This window comes from Phodopus roborovskii, unplaced genomic scaffold, assembly GCF_943737965.1.
Source record: "Phodopus roborovskii unplaced genomic scaffold, PHOROB, whole genome shotgun sequence".
NCBI classification, from domain to species: Eukaryota; Metazoa; Chordata; class Mammalia; order Rodentia; family Cricetidae; genus Phodopus; species Phodopus roborovskii.
Genome location: NW_026126469.1, coordinates 30,105,549 through 30,123,862, shown reverse-complemented (window position 1 = coordinate 30,123,862; position 18,314 = coordinate 30,105,549). Strand labels below are relative to the sequence as shown.

Below are 18,314 nucleotides of genomic sequence, written 5' to 3'. Positions count from 1 at the left end.
CATTTATACACAATATTTGGGAATTTGGGCGTCGTTCTTTCCAAACTACTTCCTGCTGGTAAGGGGCGCTGTCATGGGGGATTCGAAGAAGATTCAGAAATCCTGGCTGTAGTCTGTAGGGCTGCCATGGAAATCTTTTAATTGGGTTTTATTTCATTCATCTCCAAAGGTAAAGCTTTATCAGGGACAGCTCTCATCTTTGTGATGATAATTTAAAACTTATTTTGGGAATGCAGTTGATGTTGGCATTACTTATAAAAATACTTGTATGGTTTTGTTTGGACTTGTCCCTAAGATTATGAAGTATTTCTAGATGTACAAATTGCAAGTACTTAATTGAAGTACAACTTTTTCTTCTTTTTTAAACAGTTGAACCTACGGTGAGCCTCATAAAGGGGCCAGATTCTTTAATTGATGGAGGAAATGAAACAGTCGCAGCCATTTGTATAGCAGCCACTGGAAAACCAGTTGCACACATTGACTGGGAAGGTGATCTTGGTGAAATGGAATCTACTACAACTTCCTTTCCCAATGAAACAGCAACGATTGTCAGCCAGTACAAGCTGTTTCCCACGAGATTTGCTAGAGGAAGGCGAATTACTTGTGTTGTAAAACATCCAGCCTTAGAAAAGGACGTCCGATACTCTTTCATCCTAGATATACAGTGTAAGTACTGGCAGGGTCTGCTTACTACACATCTAGTGTAAGGGCATACCAGCATCTACTTTCAGCTTAAGCTACACACCAAGTCTTCTCTTGTTGTCCGAGTTCTTGAATACTGAGTATGCAAACATTTCTGTAGCAGAGTTGCTCAACTTAAACTTGCTAAGTGGTGTCCTTTAGAGACTTTAAAGTAGGCTACCCTTAAGCAAGCTGTGGTAACAAGTAACTCAGATGTGTATTACTTAAAAGATAAACAACTGCATTGTGTGTAACTGGGCTGCTGACCCTGTCCTGGGTCTTAACTTTTCTTAGTGAGAGTTATTTACATGGGAGGTGATGGCACACACCTTTAACCCTAGCACTCAGAAGACAGAGGCAGGTGGATCTCTGAGTTCCTGGATAGCCTGGTCTACACAGCAAGTTTCAGGACAGCCAGGGCTACACAGAGAAACCCTGTCTGGAAAAACAAAACAATCTTTTACTTTCCAGATACATTTTAACTAGTTTGAAAATCTGTCTTTCTTCAGTATTGTTCTAAGTTGATCTTACAGATAGTATCATACAATTTTTATGTAGTTAAGATATTTTAAAGCTATCATTTGTGATAGTGAAAATTACATACAAGAATCAAAGCTGCCTACTTTGTACTTAAAAGTTTTGAGTTCTCTCACCTGGGTTTATATTTTTATGTGTGTGTACATTGCACTTTTCAGCTGTTTCTGCTTTTGATGCATTGTGATTTGTTTAGGATTTTACATTTTTGAATAAAAATGGCAATTGCTTTTTCTCAGCAAGAGTGACTATCATTATTCAGATTGTTATTGTCTGCTGTCTTCTCTGTTGGGGTTTTGAATTTATTTTATTATTGATAACTTTTTGGTGAAATGCTGTACTTAGGAGTTTAAATTACACTGTTACACTTAAATAAAATTGATTATGCTGTATATATACTAAAGACCCTTTTGGCTTCAGTAAATAGTTTTATTACCAATGAAGCCCTAGATACTATTTCACTTGTATATAGTTTCAAAAAATGTATGCCACAGCTCTACATGTACACAGAATATTACTTAATTGTAATGTATGAATCTTGTTTCTTTTAGATTAAACTTCCTTTTTAAGACAGTTATATAAGGTACTTAGACCTCTAAGACAGTACCTAAATGCCATGTCTCCTTATTTAATTAAGTACTATAATGTATTTGTTTTGTTTATGTCTGTATCTTTCATAGTAGTCTTATGAAGTCTTATATTAACATCTCTGCTAAATAAAGCCATGGGTGTTTTTGTTTATCTGGTATCTGAATTCCATTCACCATCCACTCACCCATCCATTGTCATAGTCAGTTACTATTAACTGAATATTGTCTTCCTGGGTGATTATGTTGAAAGTAAGGAAAAATAATTTCCATTCTTCTAAAGCTTATCCATTGCATTTATATATTTTCATTGTATAGTGTATTTACTCCTAACAAATGATGTTTGTGACTGTGTTCATTGATTTTATAGATGCTCCTGAAGTTTCAGTTACAGGATATGATGGAAATTGGTTTGTAGGAAGAAAAGGTGTTAACCTCAAGTGTAATGCTGATGCAAATCCTCCACCCTTCAAGTCCGTGTGGAGCAGGTAATTCAGAGTTAAATCCACAGTAGCTGATTGTTTAAGGGAGAGCAGTATTCTTAAATGCATTAAGATTGATTTTAATCAGTACGGTGCATAATTAAATTAATAGCTGAAGAATAAACCAAGGAAAGCTTTCTCAGTATTTTTCTACCCTCTTGCTGTCTCTCACCATCCTGTCCTCGCATTTCTGTTCTTTACTGCCAACAGTGTTAGGGATTTTAGCTTTTTCTTTTTTTCCTCTAATTGCTATCATAAGTCTGATGAAGGCTAGCCAGCAGAGAGGAAGCTTCCACTGCAGCTTCAGTTTGGTTTTACTGTATTCTGTAATTAGGGTATGTGGTATCTTCAGCAGTAGTCTTACCTAATTCAGATACACAACCGAAGGAAATGGCAAGAGGTCATATTGTCTGGGGCCTCTAGTTCCTAGCCAGCTAGCAGCTTATAAAGAGGCATCTCATATCTAGCACTGGGATTGTTTAGTGATTAATGGCTTTTCGGAGCAGCACTATCCAAGCCTTGCAGGAAGGCTCTATTCTAACTCTTGTTTTTGGCCTACATTTAAGTTAGTGAGGCTCCATATGGCCTTTTCATATATACTTTATTGAGATTACCCCTTCCTGTCATTAAGATAAACCCTCCCTGTCTCATCCCTACTTTCCCTACCCTTAACTTTCTTCAACTTTCCATCTTTAGTGTTCTTCTCTCTATTTGCTTCAATCTGATCTAAGCAATTCTTCAGTTTCTGTTTTATGTGACTTAAAGCCTTATCAGACTGACAGTTAAAGCAATCTAGGACTTAGCTCCAGCGCCTGTTTTTAAATTCGATTATTTTGATTTTTGTTTTATTTTCTTGCATGTGTATTGTGTGTATATGTGTGTGTGTGTGTGTGTGTACATAATACATACATATATATATACACTCTACAGATACATAGCTGGCAAAGATTTTCATAGAATGGGCTTTTCTTTGCAGTACACAAGCTATTTAATTTCATGAAGTTCAATTTGTCAGTTGTTGGCTTTGCTTTCTAAGAGAATCAAATCCTGGTTAAGAAACTTTTGCCTATGACTGCATCTTGTAGCACATCACCTTCCTTCCCCTGCAACAATTTCAAGGTTGATTGTTTTCTGTCTCTTATCCATTTAGAGTTGGTTTCTGTGCCAGGACTGATCTACAGATGTAGTTTCCCTTGGCAGTGAATGGTGTTGAGACCAAGTAATAGTTGAATGGTCAGCCTTGAATAGGACATTTATACAATCTCAGCAAATTCTCAGGGAATATTTTGAAGAGTGGGTGGGAAATGAAAATCAAGAAGATGGGGAGAAGAGCTGGCAGCCTATTCTTACCCTACACAAGATTTGACCTGTCACCAGTCAGTCGTTCATCAAGAAGGGACTCATGAAACCCAATCCCTGCTTACTGAACTATTGGCTATCCTGTATTCTGGAGAAAGGGACAAAATGTGTTGTCTTAAGTTAGGTACCCACAGATGAGCCCACTAGGCTCCAGTGGATTGCTCCAAATCCATGGTCACACCAATAGCCTTGGTTAAACTCAGTGTTCCACAAAAAGACGTGAATAGGAAAAGTGACTCGTGAGGGGTGGGGCAGAAGGTTTGGAGCTTCAGAGATGGTAGAGGATGACAGTTATATGTAACTGGTGAAATTATGGAAGAAATGTAATAAAAGCTATGAAAACCTCCTTGTTATGTGGACCTATCTATACATACATATATTTTCTAAAGAAGTGGGTGTACTTAATGGACATGGACTATTCGTCTTTGTTGAAATGAAATTTATATGCATTCACAATTAATTATATCCAAAAGATAAGAGTTTTATTGGCATCTTAAAAGTATAACAGTTTAAATAATTGTCAGATTTGCTATTTTAAGCTATTTAAAATAATGTTATGCTTTTTAAACATCTAGGTTGGATGGACAATGGCCTGAAGGTTTATTGGCCTCCGACAATACTCTTCATTTTGTCCATCCACTGACTTACAATTATTCTGGTGTTTATGTCTGTAAAGTAACAAATTCCCTTGGTCAAAGAAGTGATCAAAAGATCATCTACATTTCAGGTAAGTTATTGCCTCCTTCAAACAGCAGTTAATGTAGTACTAGCTTAATAATTACAGTGTAATACTGTGCAGTAATTTATGCTCATAACAGTTCAGATTTGTTAATAGTAATAGCATCTAAAGTATGTATATAAAGTGCATGTCTATAAAATAATGTCAAAATGTATATGCAACAAGTTCTATATATTTCTTCTGATAGCATGCCTTTCAAATTCTTCAGTGTTTAAATAATGACCAGTGGGTTTTTTTGTTTGTTTTTGTTTTCTTTTTCTTTATTGGCTGCTTTGCATGTAATTGTCTGATAAATGAAGTGGGATATTAACTTTGTTAATTTGGCTTCAGAAATAACATTGCTTGCCCCTGGAGATGAGATGGCCATTTTAGGTTAATGAGAGATGAAGTAAGAATGAAACTGTGTATTAATGAAGTGAAATTTGGTATTTTTTTGTCAGTATTTAAGCTCCGAAAATATTTATTTTTCTATATACTGTTTGTTTCACTATGTAAGTTGTTAATTTGGTTCAATACAAATTTGAGCATTCACAAAATACAAAAACGGAATCCACATTTTTTTTTAATTAATAGCTTTAAGTTACCCATGAGGTACTAATGTAGGAAAAATACATTAAATATTTGAGTAATTCTTAATGATCAAAAGGTTATAGCAGTCTTCACATCTAGGACATGGGAAATGAGGATGGTCAAAAGGAGGACTTTGAGATGAAGGTTTGTATTATGGAATGGATAGTAATGGCGTTCAATCTCTTCAAATCTATGACTAAGTTATGGATTTTAGAAAGCACATGCTTTCTAAAAGGAACATAAAGCTGTGTACATCCACATTCAGCTCTTTAGTAACAACACTGTGATGGACAGTTGATCAAAGTATATGAGTTTCTTTTTTCCCTTAAAGGACAAGCTCTAGTCAGTGTATATTTAATTTATATTATAAACTTAAGTTTTAGTTTCCTAGGAGTATTTACCTTTTGTTCCCTTTACATGGCTTCCTGTGGGGTATTTGATCTTAGCTCCAAGTGTTGTTATTGAATCTTCTTTACATACCAGTTTATGTTGCTCTTTTAAGTGTATATACTGAGTCCATTGATGATAGCCAAACTTAGACTTTCTGAGTCCCAGAAAGGAACCAGGTTATGTGTTTGTTTAAAAATCTCTACCTTTGTTTTAGTTGTCCACTTAGAATCATTAATTATTTGCAGAAATTGAGCAGGCATTTTCAACTCACCTTGTTCAAACCAAGTTCTGTCCTGACTGTTCTCGTGCCCCTTGGTCCAAACCTGTTTCTCAGTCCCTCCTTTCATTTGCTTGTGAGTTGTCATATTCACTCGTCCTTTTTAGCAACCTTCTTTCCATTCTTTGTTCTTTACTCTACTCAGTCCATCAACAAACCTGTGTCTGTATGGGTATGGAGCATGACCTGCTCTACACCTCTCTTTTGCTATTGCTACTTTGATCCAGAACAACCAGAAATTTTAACCTACAAAGCTGTTTAGCTCCCTCTGTGGCCCTGTCACCCTTCAGTGTGTGTGTAATCAGATGAGCAGCCAGTCATACTTTTAAAGAGTGGATTACATTATGTCACTCCTTCCAAAAACCTGCCTTGAACTTTCCTTACCCATGATAAAACCTAGGTGTGCACAGTGTGCATTCTTCCACATCCTGTCATCGTCTGTGCTCCTTGCTCACTGGTTCATTCACACTGTCTTCCTTCTGCCTCGGAGCTTGCATTTTCTATCTCTGTAGCCTGGAGTAACTCTCCACAAAATCCATCTTCTTTCTATGGTTCTCCTTACCCTTTTACTACCCCCTGACCTCTGACTCATCCTTCTCTTTGGTACTTGTCAATACAGCATACTTTTTTTCCATAGGCTTATCGTTTTTTATCCTCATTAGAAGTTAATTCTTAAAGGGTAGGGATTATTTTTATCTATTTTAATCATGGCTATATTGCTGCCATGTCCAATAATCTATGCTATACAGTAGGTTTTCAGTGCATTTTTGTTTCATGAGTGGAAAAAAAATAGATTTAGGAAAAAATAATCTTATTTTCTTTGTTTAGAGAACTGGTGACTAATCCTTTTTTTAAAATTAAAACCTATTAAGTGTATAAAATGGGGAGAAAACTAAGTAAATGTTAATTACCTTGGAGTACCACTGAAGAAGATAACATTGTATGAGATGGTGTGTATCAAGTAATCAAGTGTTAGACTTTACCTTTCTATACATAGTGTATGGTACTGTTTTCTGTGCCAGCGGTATTACCCTCTCTATTGTTCCTTTACTATGTTAGGCACCCTACATGTGCTGGTGCATTTACAGAGGCTCCCTGTCATCAGCCTGCTGAGTTTTTATCAGAGTAAGAGGCTGTAATCACCTCAGAAAGATTTTATCTCACTATTAAATGAACATTTCAAATAAAGAATCTATGTCGAGAGTCAAAGTTTTGCTTAGAAAAAATAGTTGGCAACTCTGAAATTGTGAAACTAATTTTAATATCTTTGTTTTCTCACATTAATGGCCATCAGGCTTTGCATAGAAGGTCATGGGCTCATAGTTGTAGTATTCAGCTTAGGTTACCACACTGTACTCTAGCACAGTGTCACTCTTGCGGCTCTCAAGTGGTTCTTAGTCCAAGACTAGCTAAGTGGTAGAAATTATATTTTTCTGCTTTGCTGTTTGCCTATACTTTCACATAACTGATTTGTTATGTCTCTGAAAGTAGACCAGCAAATTACGACATTTCACATTATTACCCAGCATTCTTACTCCTCTGTAAAACTGAATTTCATATTATTGATTTTAGAATCCAAGCATACATTTGAGAATCTACAAATGACAATTTCTGATTTTAAGATTTTTAAAAATTTAAACAACCTATATATAATATTAAGAAATGGAAGTCAATTAACACAATTATCAGTAGACTAAATTGTACCTTTTGACTACAAGGACAATTCAGAATATATTATATATTGTCCTATTTGGCAGAACAATTTAATTAGTTGGTGAAACAGACTTAAAAGGCCCTTCTTTTAGCAGTGATCTCAGAATCACTTGCAGTTCTTTTTATTTATCATATTCTCAAATGTCAAACATTTAGCAAAGAATATGAAAATGTCTGATTGAAACAATAGGAATGATGATGTAATATTAAATCACTATCGATAAGTAACTGTTGGTGAGTATTAGAATTTTTTACTCTATGCATGAACTGAGATTCATTTTAGATTAAAATAAAAACATAGGTCTGTTGTATATTGCCATATATCCATTACTTAAAGTGTACAATGAAGTGTTAACTCCCTGTAGTTCACACATGGCTATGCTATCTTTAACACTGGCTAAGTAGAACAGTGAACTGAAAATTTTCTAGAGTCATTAATAAGGCTACTAAAGTTTTTAAGCATTCTGTTAGATTTTTCTGACATTTTTTTATTTTGTTAAATATGAGGAAAAAAAAACCCCAGATATCCATTTGTGTACATTTAAAGAACTTGGCAAGTAAAAAATAGTGTCAAATTTTTATCAATATATTGTAATATCATTGAGTTTTATATTTTCTACTTTGTTGGAGCTCAGATGTATACATTGCTCTAAGAAAACTAGGGCATGAGGAGCTGTCATAAGCCTTGCAAGTCTCCATGTAACAGACAAGTATAGATGTAGAAGTTTTAAATAATTCATATAGGCAGTTTGTATTTTTATTTCAATGTGCTGGAACATTTTCTTTTGCAATCATTACATTTGTACCATTGAGTAACTTAGCCGCCTGTCCCTCTCCTGAATGCGTAGCTTGTCTCAGGCAGGAGTGTAGATGTTTGTCTTATTTCTGTAGTAACTCAACTCCTCGAACCTGGATCATAGGAAGACTTACTCCTTTGCACTAACAGAATCCTTCAGTTTCACAATTGCTTTCTTCAGTGTGAACTTATTTAGCAAGAGAAGACTTATACAGTCTTCCTAGACTCACATACAAATAGCACTTGATAGCACCTGGCAACAGCTTCAAACCATAGGAAAAAGATTTCTGTGGTAATTGGTGGTTTGTGGGTTTTTTTTTTTTTTTGTTTGTATTTTTTTTTTAATATTGTACTTGCTAAATTTTTACCACATTCTATACATATGGCATTCCGTGATGAAACCTGTTTCAGTAAGTATAATTCTTTAGCTTGTGATGTTAGAATAACTTACCCCATGTAGATTTAGTATTTTCTAACAATCATTTTAAAAAAGCTCTGTCAGACCCACTCACATAAAAATTAATTTTAGGCGATTACCATTTGGGTTATTTGTTTTTATCTATGAAAAAAACTCAAACTTTTTAAACTCATCTTTTCTTTAAACTCTAGAATCTTATATAATATGGCCTACAGATACTACTTAATGGACAATTAACCAATCTTTAATTTTTACTATTTATGTTTAGTTGCTTTTTAATATTAATGGCTACTCTGTAATAAAATGTCAATAAATGGTCCATTTGCATCTAATATTTAAATATTATTAGAATGTTCTCTCTAAAATATTAGCTATTCTCTTTGACAGTCTATCTTAAAACAGTGGCATGGAATTATGCAAATATAATTTAAATTCTTTCATTTTATAAATATTCATATATGCTACCCATTGATTGTTACAGGTGATTTTTACATTGATTTTTATTTTGTGTCTGCTAGTCTCACTTGATAATAGCTCATTTGATTGACAGTTTTAAATATTCATTTTGATTTTTAAAATTATAATGGTTTTTACTATTACATATCTTCCATATAAAAGCTGTAGCAATTTTTGTTTAAGAAAAATATTTTTGAGAGAATTATTAAACCAACAACTTATATAGTATGCTCACATAACAAGATTCTATAGTTTTTCATTCTTTTAAAATATAAGTTCTGATATAAAGATGCATATTAAGAAAACATTTCATTTTTTATTGTTATTTTATTTCCTTTTGCTGCTGGCAAAGATACTTTTGAATACTTGATTTAATTGAATTTTTGTCTGATGACTCTTAAGCCGACCATGTATAGATCAGTTGAGTAACAATCTACATTGAAACCATTACCATTCCTTAGAGCACAGTATTACTGGGATGTAGATTGAATGCCTTTGGACTCACACTATCGGTTTCATTCTTCTCATATCATTGGCAACTGACTAAGTGTCAGTTCTTTTGTTTTGTTTTTAATATTAGTAAGTAACACTACTTTCTAATCTTAAATTAAGAATGAAAAACTATTGTTACGGTGAATATGTATTCATTAACTGCGCTGCCTTTTCAACTGCTGCTGAATCAGCCTCATTGACATTCTCTGCCTTTCTGTGTCTTGTCTATCTTTACTGTTTCCATTAGATCCTCCTACTACCACCACCCTTCAGCCTACAGTTCAGTGGCATTCCTCAACTGCTGACATCGAGGAGCTAGCAACAGAACCTAAAAAATTGCCCTTTCCATTGTCAACTTTGGCAACAATTAAGGATGACGCAATTGGCACCATCATTGCTAGTGTAGTGGGTGGGGCTCTCTTCATAGTGCTTGTGAGTGTTTTGGCTGGAATATTCTGCTATAGGAGACGACGGACGTTTCGTGGAGACTACTTTGCTAAAAACTATATTCCACCATCAGACATGCAAAAAGAATCACAAATCGATGTTCTTCAACAAGATGAGCTTGATTCTTACCCAGACAGTGTAAAAAAAGAAAACAAAAATCCAGTGAACAATCTAATACGTAAAGACTACTTAGAAGAGCCAGAAAAAACTCAGTGGAATAATGTAGAAAATCTCACTAGGTTTGAAAGACCAATGGATTATTACGAAGATCTAAAAATGGGAATGAAGTTCGTCAGTGATGAACGCTACGATGAAAATGAAGATGATTTAGTTTCCCATGTAGATGGTTCCGTAATTTCCAGGAGGGAGTGGTATGTTTAATAACCACTAATGTGACTTCACTATGTACAATGTTTCATTCATACTAGTTGATCATTTTCAGATTGTTCATACTTTTTCTTGAGGAAGAATAAGCTTTTTCAACTTGATTTCAAGCTTTTTATATTCTGATCTGACAAATGAAAATGTAAAATCTGGGTTCAATGTATCTGAGCTGCTTTACAATTTTTTTCACTGCTGTACTACTGTCTCAAGATTTAAATTCTAATGCAGAGTACTTTATTGGTCTGAGGCACACAGGTAAGAAGAAATGTCAACGTTAAATGTATGACGTTTTTGGTACAAAAATTAAAAACAGAAAAAAATGAAACTACCTTGGTATTGTGTATTAAATGTTTACCTAAGACTATAATCTCAAGTATAATTTTTCTGTAACATAATACCTCTCAAAACTTATCACCACTAAGTGTACTCCATCAAAATTGACAGTAAATCTAATTCAGAAATGCTTATATATTTTTAGTATGCTAAAATTATTCATCCTGATGGAGTATCTTTCATTTTCAAACATTATTTTCTAAGTTTCTATATAGACAGAATCTTTACCTCTGCATTTTAATGAGCCTTGCCATAATTTCTGTAGAGTGGCTTTTCAAAGATATTTTGTTGCACTAAAACCGTGGCCATATACTCAGTGAATATGATGTGTGGAAGAGCATAATTAGCTGGTCAATATTTTTTGTCCAAAATACATGCAAGAATAATAAAGTGTATGCTTCCTAACACAATAATAATTATTATTTTCATCTCTGGAAGAAAATTCTTGTTGTTTTTTGAACATTATTTTAACGGTTTATTTGCTAAGTATGTGACTAGTGATGAAAGTTGGTACACAGATAAGTACAGAGGAGGGTATTTGAGTATATACTTGTGCCTGATTCAAACATGAGCTGTTTCAGCTAGGAATCAATACAAAAAATTTTCTAGATCATCTTGTTTTGGTTATTTAATGTTGGTGATGTTCAAACGGGTAATATAAAAGCAATTAAAATAAACTTTGAAGCTTGAGGTTTAATTAGAGACATTGAATTACAAAAGAGTTGTTTGATAACACTTGCTGATGAATATTGGCAATCCATCCCTTTTTTCTTCATGTCCTCCCAAATGTATGTATATGCTTCAAGCTTCTTGGTTCTCTTTTTTTTGTTTGTTTTGTTTTGTCTTTTTGTTTTTTTCAAATTAAAACTGGAAACATATCATGGACTTTTTGGGGTTTATTTTGTTCATTTGTTTGACATAGCTCATTAACTATACTCTTTCCAGTATCATGTAACTTCTGAGATATGTTATATAAATCTTCCATTGTTAATCTTTATATGGTAAATTACTTTGCCATAGAATTCTAGAAATTGTGATAATGGCAACTGTTTTAAGGCCCAAAGAATGTTTTTCTACTGATTGATTAGGAAAGAGAACAGTGTAGAACAAGTGTCTTGTCAGGACAGTGAAGATGTTATTAAATGTTATTAAATAGTAGATAAATTATTTTTAATAAAGAGCAAATTAGATACCCTTCACCAACCACCTACTCTCAATCATCTTTCATTCACATATATATATGTATGAATTTTATACATATAATAGAATTTTATTCTATATGTTTCATATAGAAGACAGGAACTGTGGCATATTCCTAAAATGCTACCAATAGTGGAGTCTTTATTCTGAATGATTAGATGTTAGTTTTCTTTAGCACTGTTGTGAGAATTAGAGGCTCTCCCCTGACATGTATTATAAGGCAATAATATCAGATTTAAAAATGCAGTTAGTTCACCAGTATATCATTGAAAATATGTTTTAATATATTTAATCACCTAATATACAAATAGTGAGACACATTAGTTCAAGTCATTGGAAGTATACATCCTTAGTAATAATACTGTGGCAAAACTAACTTTATTTTCATTTAAGTATGAGTAGTGATATGAGCCACAAGAAAAATAGGCCTAAAATTTCTTTCCATGAAAGATAGGAATTTATTGTTCTCTTGGTTGAAAATTGTATTTTGAGAAGTGAGGTTTTGATATGCTGTGTGAGTACAAACAGATTGATCACATTTAGGATTCTATGTAAATCTCTACTTGAATATATAATCTAAAAGAAACTTGTACTTAAGAACTGTTTCTAAAGTACAGATACTTACTGATGCTGAACTCCCTTTCATATTGTTTCTATTATGTGACTAATTTTAGGCATTTTGGTTTTGTGAGCAAAAGGCAATCTGGAAATCTACGGGGTATTTAATATAGTCTGTATCCATAATCTGGATCATTTGGCATCCTGGGGGCTTTGCAGGTTCTAGGAATCTTACACTGGTGCTTAAGGCTTTTTGGAAGCATTGCACTGCTGTTAATAAAGCTTTATGTATGTACATTGTACATAGGGAAGTTGTCTGTGAACATGAGTATTCACATGAATACAGTAATGTGCACAGTTGATTGTCAGGTATATAAAAATCATACATCCTTGGAAAGTTTGAAAGGTTATTTTACCCTATAGAGACCATGTTTACTTTTGTTACTTTGATATGCTTTGAACTGTTTCTACATTTTTATATTTACTTCATGGTTTTTTTTTTTCTATTTGTTAAATACTTTGATAATACAAATTGTTTTCCTTGTAAATTTTACTAAAATATAAAAACTTCAATAAGCTAGAAGTTAACTATAAACTGGTATTTGACTGTATTTGAACATTTAGTATTTAACGATGTGCCTGATAAGAGATGTGTGTGGCTGTGCCCATTCCCTGTCTCTCTCTCTCACACATACACACACACACACACACACACACACACACACACACCTACCTATATGTAAAGAAAGTAAGGATTTCTAGTAATAATTACATGCGTGAAAAAGTTCTAGGAAGGAGCTATAGCTACATGTTTTACATTAAGGGATTGTAAGAATTAGAATAAGTACAAAATTTGATAAATAATGTAGCCATTTCATATGCAAAAATATTTGTGATTTTGATAGACTGTTAAAGTATTTAAATATAATAGGTTATTTGAATATGGCAGTAGTCAACATAAAATAAGAGAAAGGAATGAATGGTGCACATAGTGAATTTTTAATATTACAGGGTCTAGAGTATAAGTAATTTTTCCCCTACTTGTTAACTGGAAATGACCTGTCAAAAAAGGGTGGGACATATTTCTCAGCTTTTTGTTTGTTTGTTTTTGTTTTTTGTTTGTTTTTGTTTTGTTTTGTTTTTCCTGACATTCTGGGATTGGGTTCCATTTTTCAGTTTTAATTTTTAACCAATAACTCCCTCCCTACCTACCTAGCTTTCTCCCTCCTTTCCTTTCTCCCTCCCTCCCTCCTTCCTTGCTCTCCCTTTTCAATCAAGTTACTGTTTAGGTGTCTGCTCTCATTGCCATGCAGTAATCATGAAATAAACTTGTTTGTTTTTTTTTTAAACTTTTTCAGTGGTATATTTCTAAATTGAGATGAAGAGATGAGATTCTGTATTACTTTCTTCATCTTCATAATTGCTACTGTGCCTGTGTTTTATGTTCATGTACGTATAACCCATTTTCATTTCAATTAACAGTTAAAATGCCATTAATAATCATAGGAATTAGGATCTACTTCATTTCTCTTCCCAAACAACTAATATCAGGTTAAAGATAGACTTAAGTAAACTGACAGTGCCTATAAGTGGACATGTTAGCCACATCGACATGTTAGCCATTACACAGTTTGTATTTAACATGTATTCAGTAGCTGTTTTGAATTTTCATCATCATTGATATTCAGAAATATTTAAAAAAAATTGCATCTGCACCATACGTGTGTAACTTGTTTGTCTCACCATTTCTTAAACACTTTTTACAATGGTTACACAGAATTTACAAGTTATTAGGCATTTAAAATGATCTGAAGATAAATTGTAGGAGGTTATGCAGATTATGTTCTTCTAATAGTTTGCTAGGGATTTGAACATTGCTGTATTTTGGCATCTTTGGGATCCTGGAATCCTATGTATAGATACCAGTTTGTTTTTATTTTTGAGATCAGCTCATTTTAAAAAAAAATATTTAGATTGTCTATTAGTGGTGTTTACTTACTGCTTATGAATTGATTTGAGTAGAAATCACACTTTATAATCAAGTTCCTGTTGACTATTTGTTACTTTTAATAATTGTATATATTTTTCTAAACAGTTTTTGAACAAGCAGCCATTTCTTAAAGTGGCATACACTTTGGATTGTTTTGTTCACCTCGTAATATACAATAAAAATTGATTCACGAAAGTATTCCAACTTCTAAAGTTTTAAACATGTCTCTGTTAAATGTCTGTTTTTTTTTCTGTTATAATATGTCCAGATTTTTAAAACATGAAGATGAGTAGTGAAACTAAAACTACTTTTACAAAAGGTTTACTATCTGTATTTTATGAAGGGGTCATTTTTGAAGCTTGGCAGTAGTTCTGCTGTTTCACCTGGAAGAGTAAAGCTTATTTCTTTGAGGGAAGAAAGGAACATTTCACTGTTCTAGCTACACACTCTGACAGCTGCAGTGACAAAGTGAGCAGTAGAATGGTAGCATTACAGCAGAAATAATCCTTAATGCTTGAGAACAATCCAAAGGCTTATTTTTACATGTATATTATATATTATATATACATGTATATTATATATACACATCAATACAGAAATTACACCATTCCAGTTACCAGAAATGTCTCAGGGAAAACCTGCTGTGGGGATTTTTTTTTTTTAATTTTAAATCCACCTACTTCAATTATTACCAGTTCACTGTTAGTAACGTAATTAAACCCACCAAGTTGACAGTAAATCATGCATTCCAAAAGATATTGTTCTAAAACTGGCCATAATATCTTTTTAAAAACTTTTCATAATATCTTATACCAAAAATGAATATTTCTCTAATTTCAAGCAGTAAGTATTCACATTTCTGTCACATTGTAGCAGTTTTAATCGGATCTAAGTTTGATGTTTGATCTGTCACTGTAATTTGTTTTGTTTTTGTTTTTCAAGACAGGATTTCTCTGTGGCTTTAGAGACTGTCCTGGAATTAGCTGTTGTAGACCAGGCTGGCTTCAAACTCACAGAGAATCCCCTGCTTCTGCCTCCCGAGTATTGGGATTAAAAGCATGCACCACCACTGCCTGGCCATGTGCCACCACTGCCTGGCCCTGTCACTGTAATTTTAGAAATACATTCATGTGTGTTCTGCCCACATGCCAGAAGTTTCTTCCATCTTTCCTTTTGTGTGTTTTCTAAAAATGGCTTCATTTTGCCTACAGTTTACCTGTTTGGATTGTCCATTGCCCCCCGAATGCATCCTCTGCATGTTTATAAGTTGTTGGTAAGGTCTGGAGCCTTGCTTCATTTAAGTTTCATTGCATGAGCCAGGATACTTCAATAAGAGATGATGCATTCTCCCACCAGAAGAGTCATATTCATAATACTTGCTTTTTTTGCTCTGATACTAGCAACCATTCGGTTATCAATGCAGAGACACAGTAACCGTGGCCTACCTATGTCCAGATGTATTAGCTGTGCATTTACCTTGTGGTGTTCCTGATAAATGTATAATTCTGTTCATGTTTCCTCTTCATTGAAAATTTCGTCTTTCCCTTTCCACATTGGGAGACCAGTCCATATAAGTGTATCTCAAGTGATATGTTTATGATACTTCTACAGAACTAACAAATGCCAACCATGATTTTTTCTATCATCTTGTATGTTTACAATTTTATTCTTATTTTTGCTTGTCTTGTAGATCAGTGGAAACTGTTGATTGTAACATGAGCTAAAAAAATTAGTATATATTCCAAGTATATTTGTGCTACTAGAGCAACTCAGTTGTATGTATTTTAAAATAGTTGGAAATGGACATTTTAACTCTGATCAAATACTTTTAAATGTTGGTGTCATTGTCACTATTTGGGAGATATAATGTGCTTCATTTTCAAAATTAACCTCTTTTCTCATAAATTGATATTTAAAAATGATTAAATGCGCTTCATTTTAAAAATCTTGGTTTTTAGACTTCTTGATTCATAAATTTAAAATGACCATATTCTGTGGTACATATCTTTTGATACTTGGCTTAATGTGTTCCCTCAAAGACAACTTGATTCACATGGAAGGAGGGCATTGTTGAGAACTTGATTTTTGTTACAACTACTAGTTTAGAGCTGTATAAGATGTTTATTTTTCCGTGTCTTGCCAGTTGCAGTGAATTCACATACTTTGTGCTTTCAGTCCTCTATAGGTTAGTTGTTAGTGTAATTGATACTGAGAAAATACAAATCTATTTTAACTGGTCTCTTGGTACTTCGTTGATTTATCACCGCTCACTAGATTGTCATGGTTTTACTTTCATACTGTAACTAATGGTGGAAGTTTATGTAATGAGCAAGATGTTGGCACTGCTTTTATTTGAATTCTGTGATACCTTCATTATGCCACTTCTTTTTCAGGATAGCATATACTATACATAATGCTTAGCAGATAAATTTGGTTAGGTGTTCACCTGACACTTGGGGATACAGTTTTTTAGTGTTAAAAATGAATACTGGGTCAGTTGGCTGAACTCCCATGTGTCATGCATTGATTATATTGAGAAGGAACACACAAGCAAATGGCTTGAAGAAATACCTCAGTTCACATTTGTGTGGAAATGGTCCTTCCTTCCCATGTGCAGCCCCAATTGGTGGGTAAATGACTGACACTTGGTTCCTATCAGGGGGGCAGTGCCAATTCATGTTTTTATGCTCATTGCCATTTGTTTTCGTTTTCACCAATGTTGCTTGTTTTTGCTTTTCCTTGGAGAAAGAGGTAATTTGGTAATAGTTGCAAGTAACAACTCATTCTAGACAAGCTCTACCACTGAGCTAATAAATGTGTTTTAAATATAAGTTCTATTTCTGTACTTGTTTAGATTGCATATTTTATGTATTTGTAACCTCATCTTGGGACTGTTTCTCTTCCTTGTGGGGATCAGTATTATGTTTGATTTACCCTTGTATTCCTAGAGGTAGGACTGTGCTTAGCTCATAGATACCTGACAATATATTGAATGAACACCTGAAAATGACCTGAGCTAAATATGGTTCTTAGAGAAAAATATGGTGAGATAAACTTTGCATAGATATACGCTTAGCTGTTGTGTGGAAATTGTAAAGGACCTGTTGAAAATGAAGCCTGGAAGGCTAGCAGTGTAGCTCAGAACTAGATCTCGTGCATGTCATATGCAGGGTGTAGGTCCTCAGCACTGAATGCTTTAAAACAGTTCTGTATAGTATAGAGTTAATGTGAGATTGATAATTAAAATCAAAACTAATTGTTTTTTAATATTCACTATGTGCATGTTTTCCAGAAAGTTCAGTGTGTATTGGTTGGTTGACTGATAACTTATTTTTGAACATTTGTCTTAGAAGATGTATACTTGGTATTTATAATTATAGGTGATGCTTTTTTTTACTTACATTTGAAACAAACTCGTTTTACATGTCAATCCCAATTCCCTCATCCTCCCCTCCTCCTTTGCATCACCCACCCCTATCCTATCCCTGTTCTGCTCCCCAGGGAGGGTGAGGCCTTCCATTAGATCTTGAAAATCTGAGATGATGTATTTTGGATGTATGGGAGATTGTCATTTTCTTTTTTTTTCTGTGGGAGGGTGAGTTTCCAGTGGACATGAGGTGATACAACTGCTGCAATAGCAGCAATCTGTTGTTCTTAGAGATTCATGCTGCCATGTCATTATAAAATGGTAACACTTATTTTCTGTCACTTTACACATTATAGAACATCTCCCTAGGGGATCACATGCTTCTTTCAGCCAGTGGCTTAGGTTAAAAGTGCCAAATTTCACTTCCTCACTGAACCTTTGAACTTGTGCAGAGTAAAGAGTTTATGTGTGTTTATCTGACACATTTCATGCTGACACTCAACTCAAAGTCTTGGACTGTCCTTAAATTTGCTGTGTCCTT

The 18,314-nt window shown here is 33.9% G+C and overlaps 1 protein-coding gene across 3 annotated transcripts in view; it reads left to right on the top strand.

Annotated features, from left to right (window-relative positions):
- The window catches only part of Nectin3 (nectin cell adhesion molecule 3), a 94,418-nt gene that overhangs the window by 31,135 nt on the left and 44,969 nt on the right, over positions 1-18,314 (top strand). For 2 of the 3 annotated variants that reach the window (XM_051191563.1, XM_051191564.1), the window contains exons 3-5: positions 370-666; positions 2,173-2,290; positions 4,219-4,370. In XM_051191563.1, coding sequence (XP_051047520.1) covers positions 370-666; positions 2,173-2,290; positions 4,219-4,370 — 567 coding nt within the window. Of the gene's footprint in view, positions 1-369; positions 667-2,172; positions 2,291-4,218; positions 4,371-9,741; positions 10,651-18,314 lie in introns of those variants that run through there. The other variant, XM_051191562.1, reaches the window with a different exon arrangement.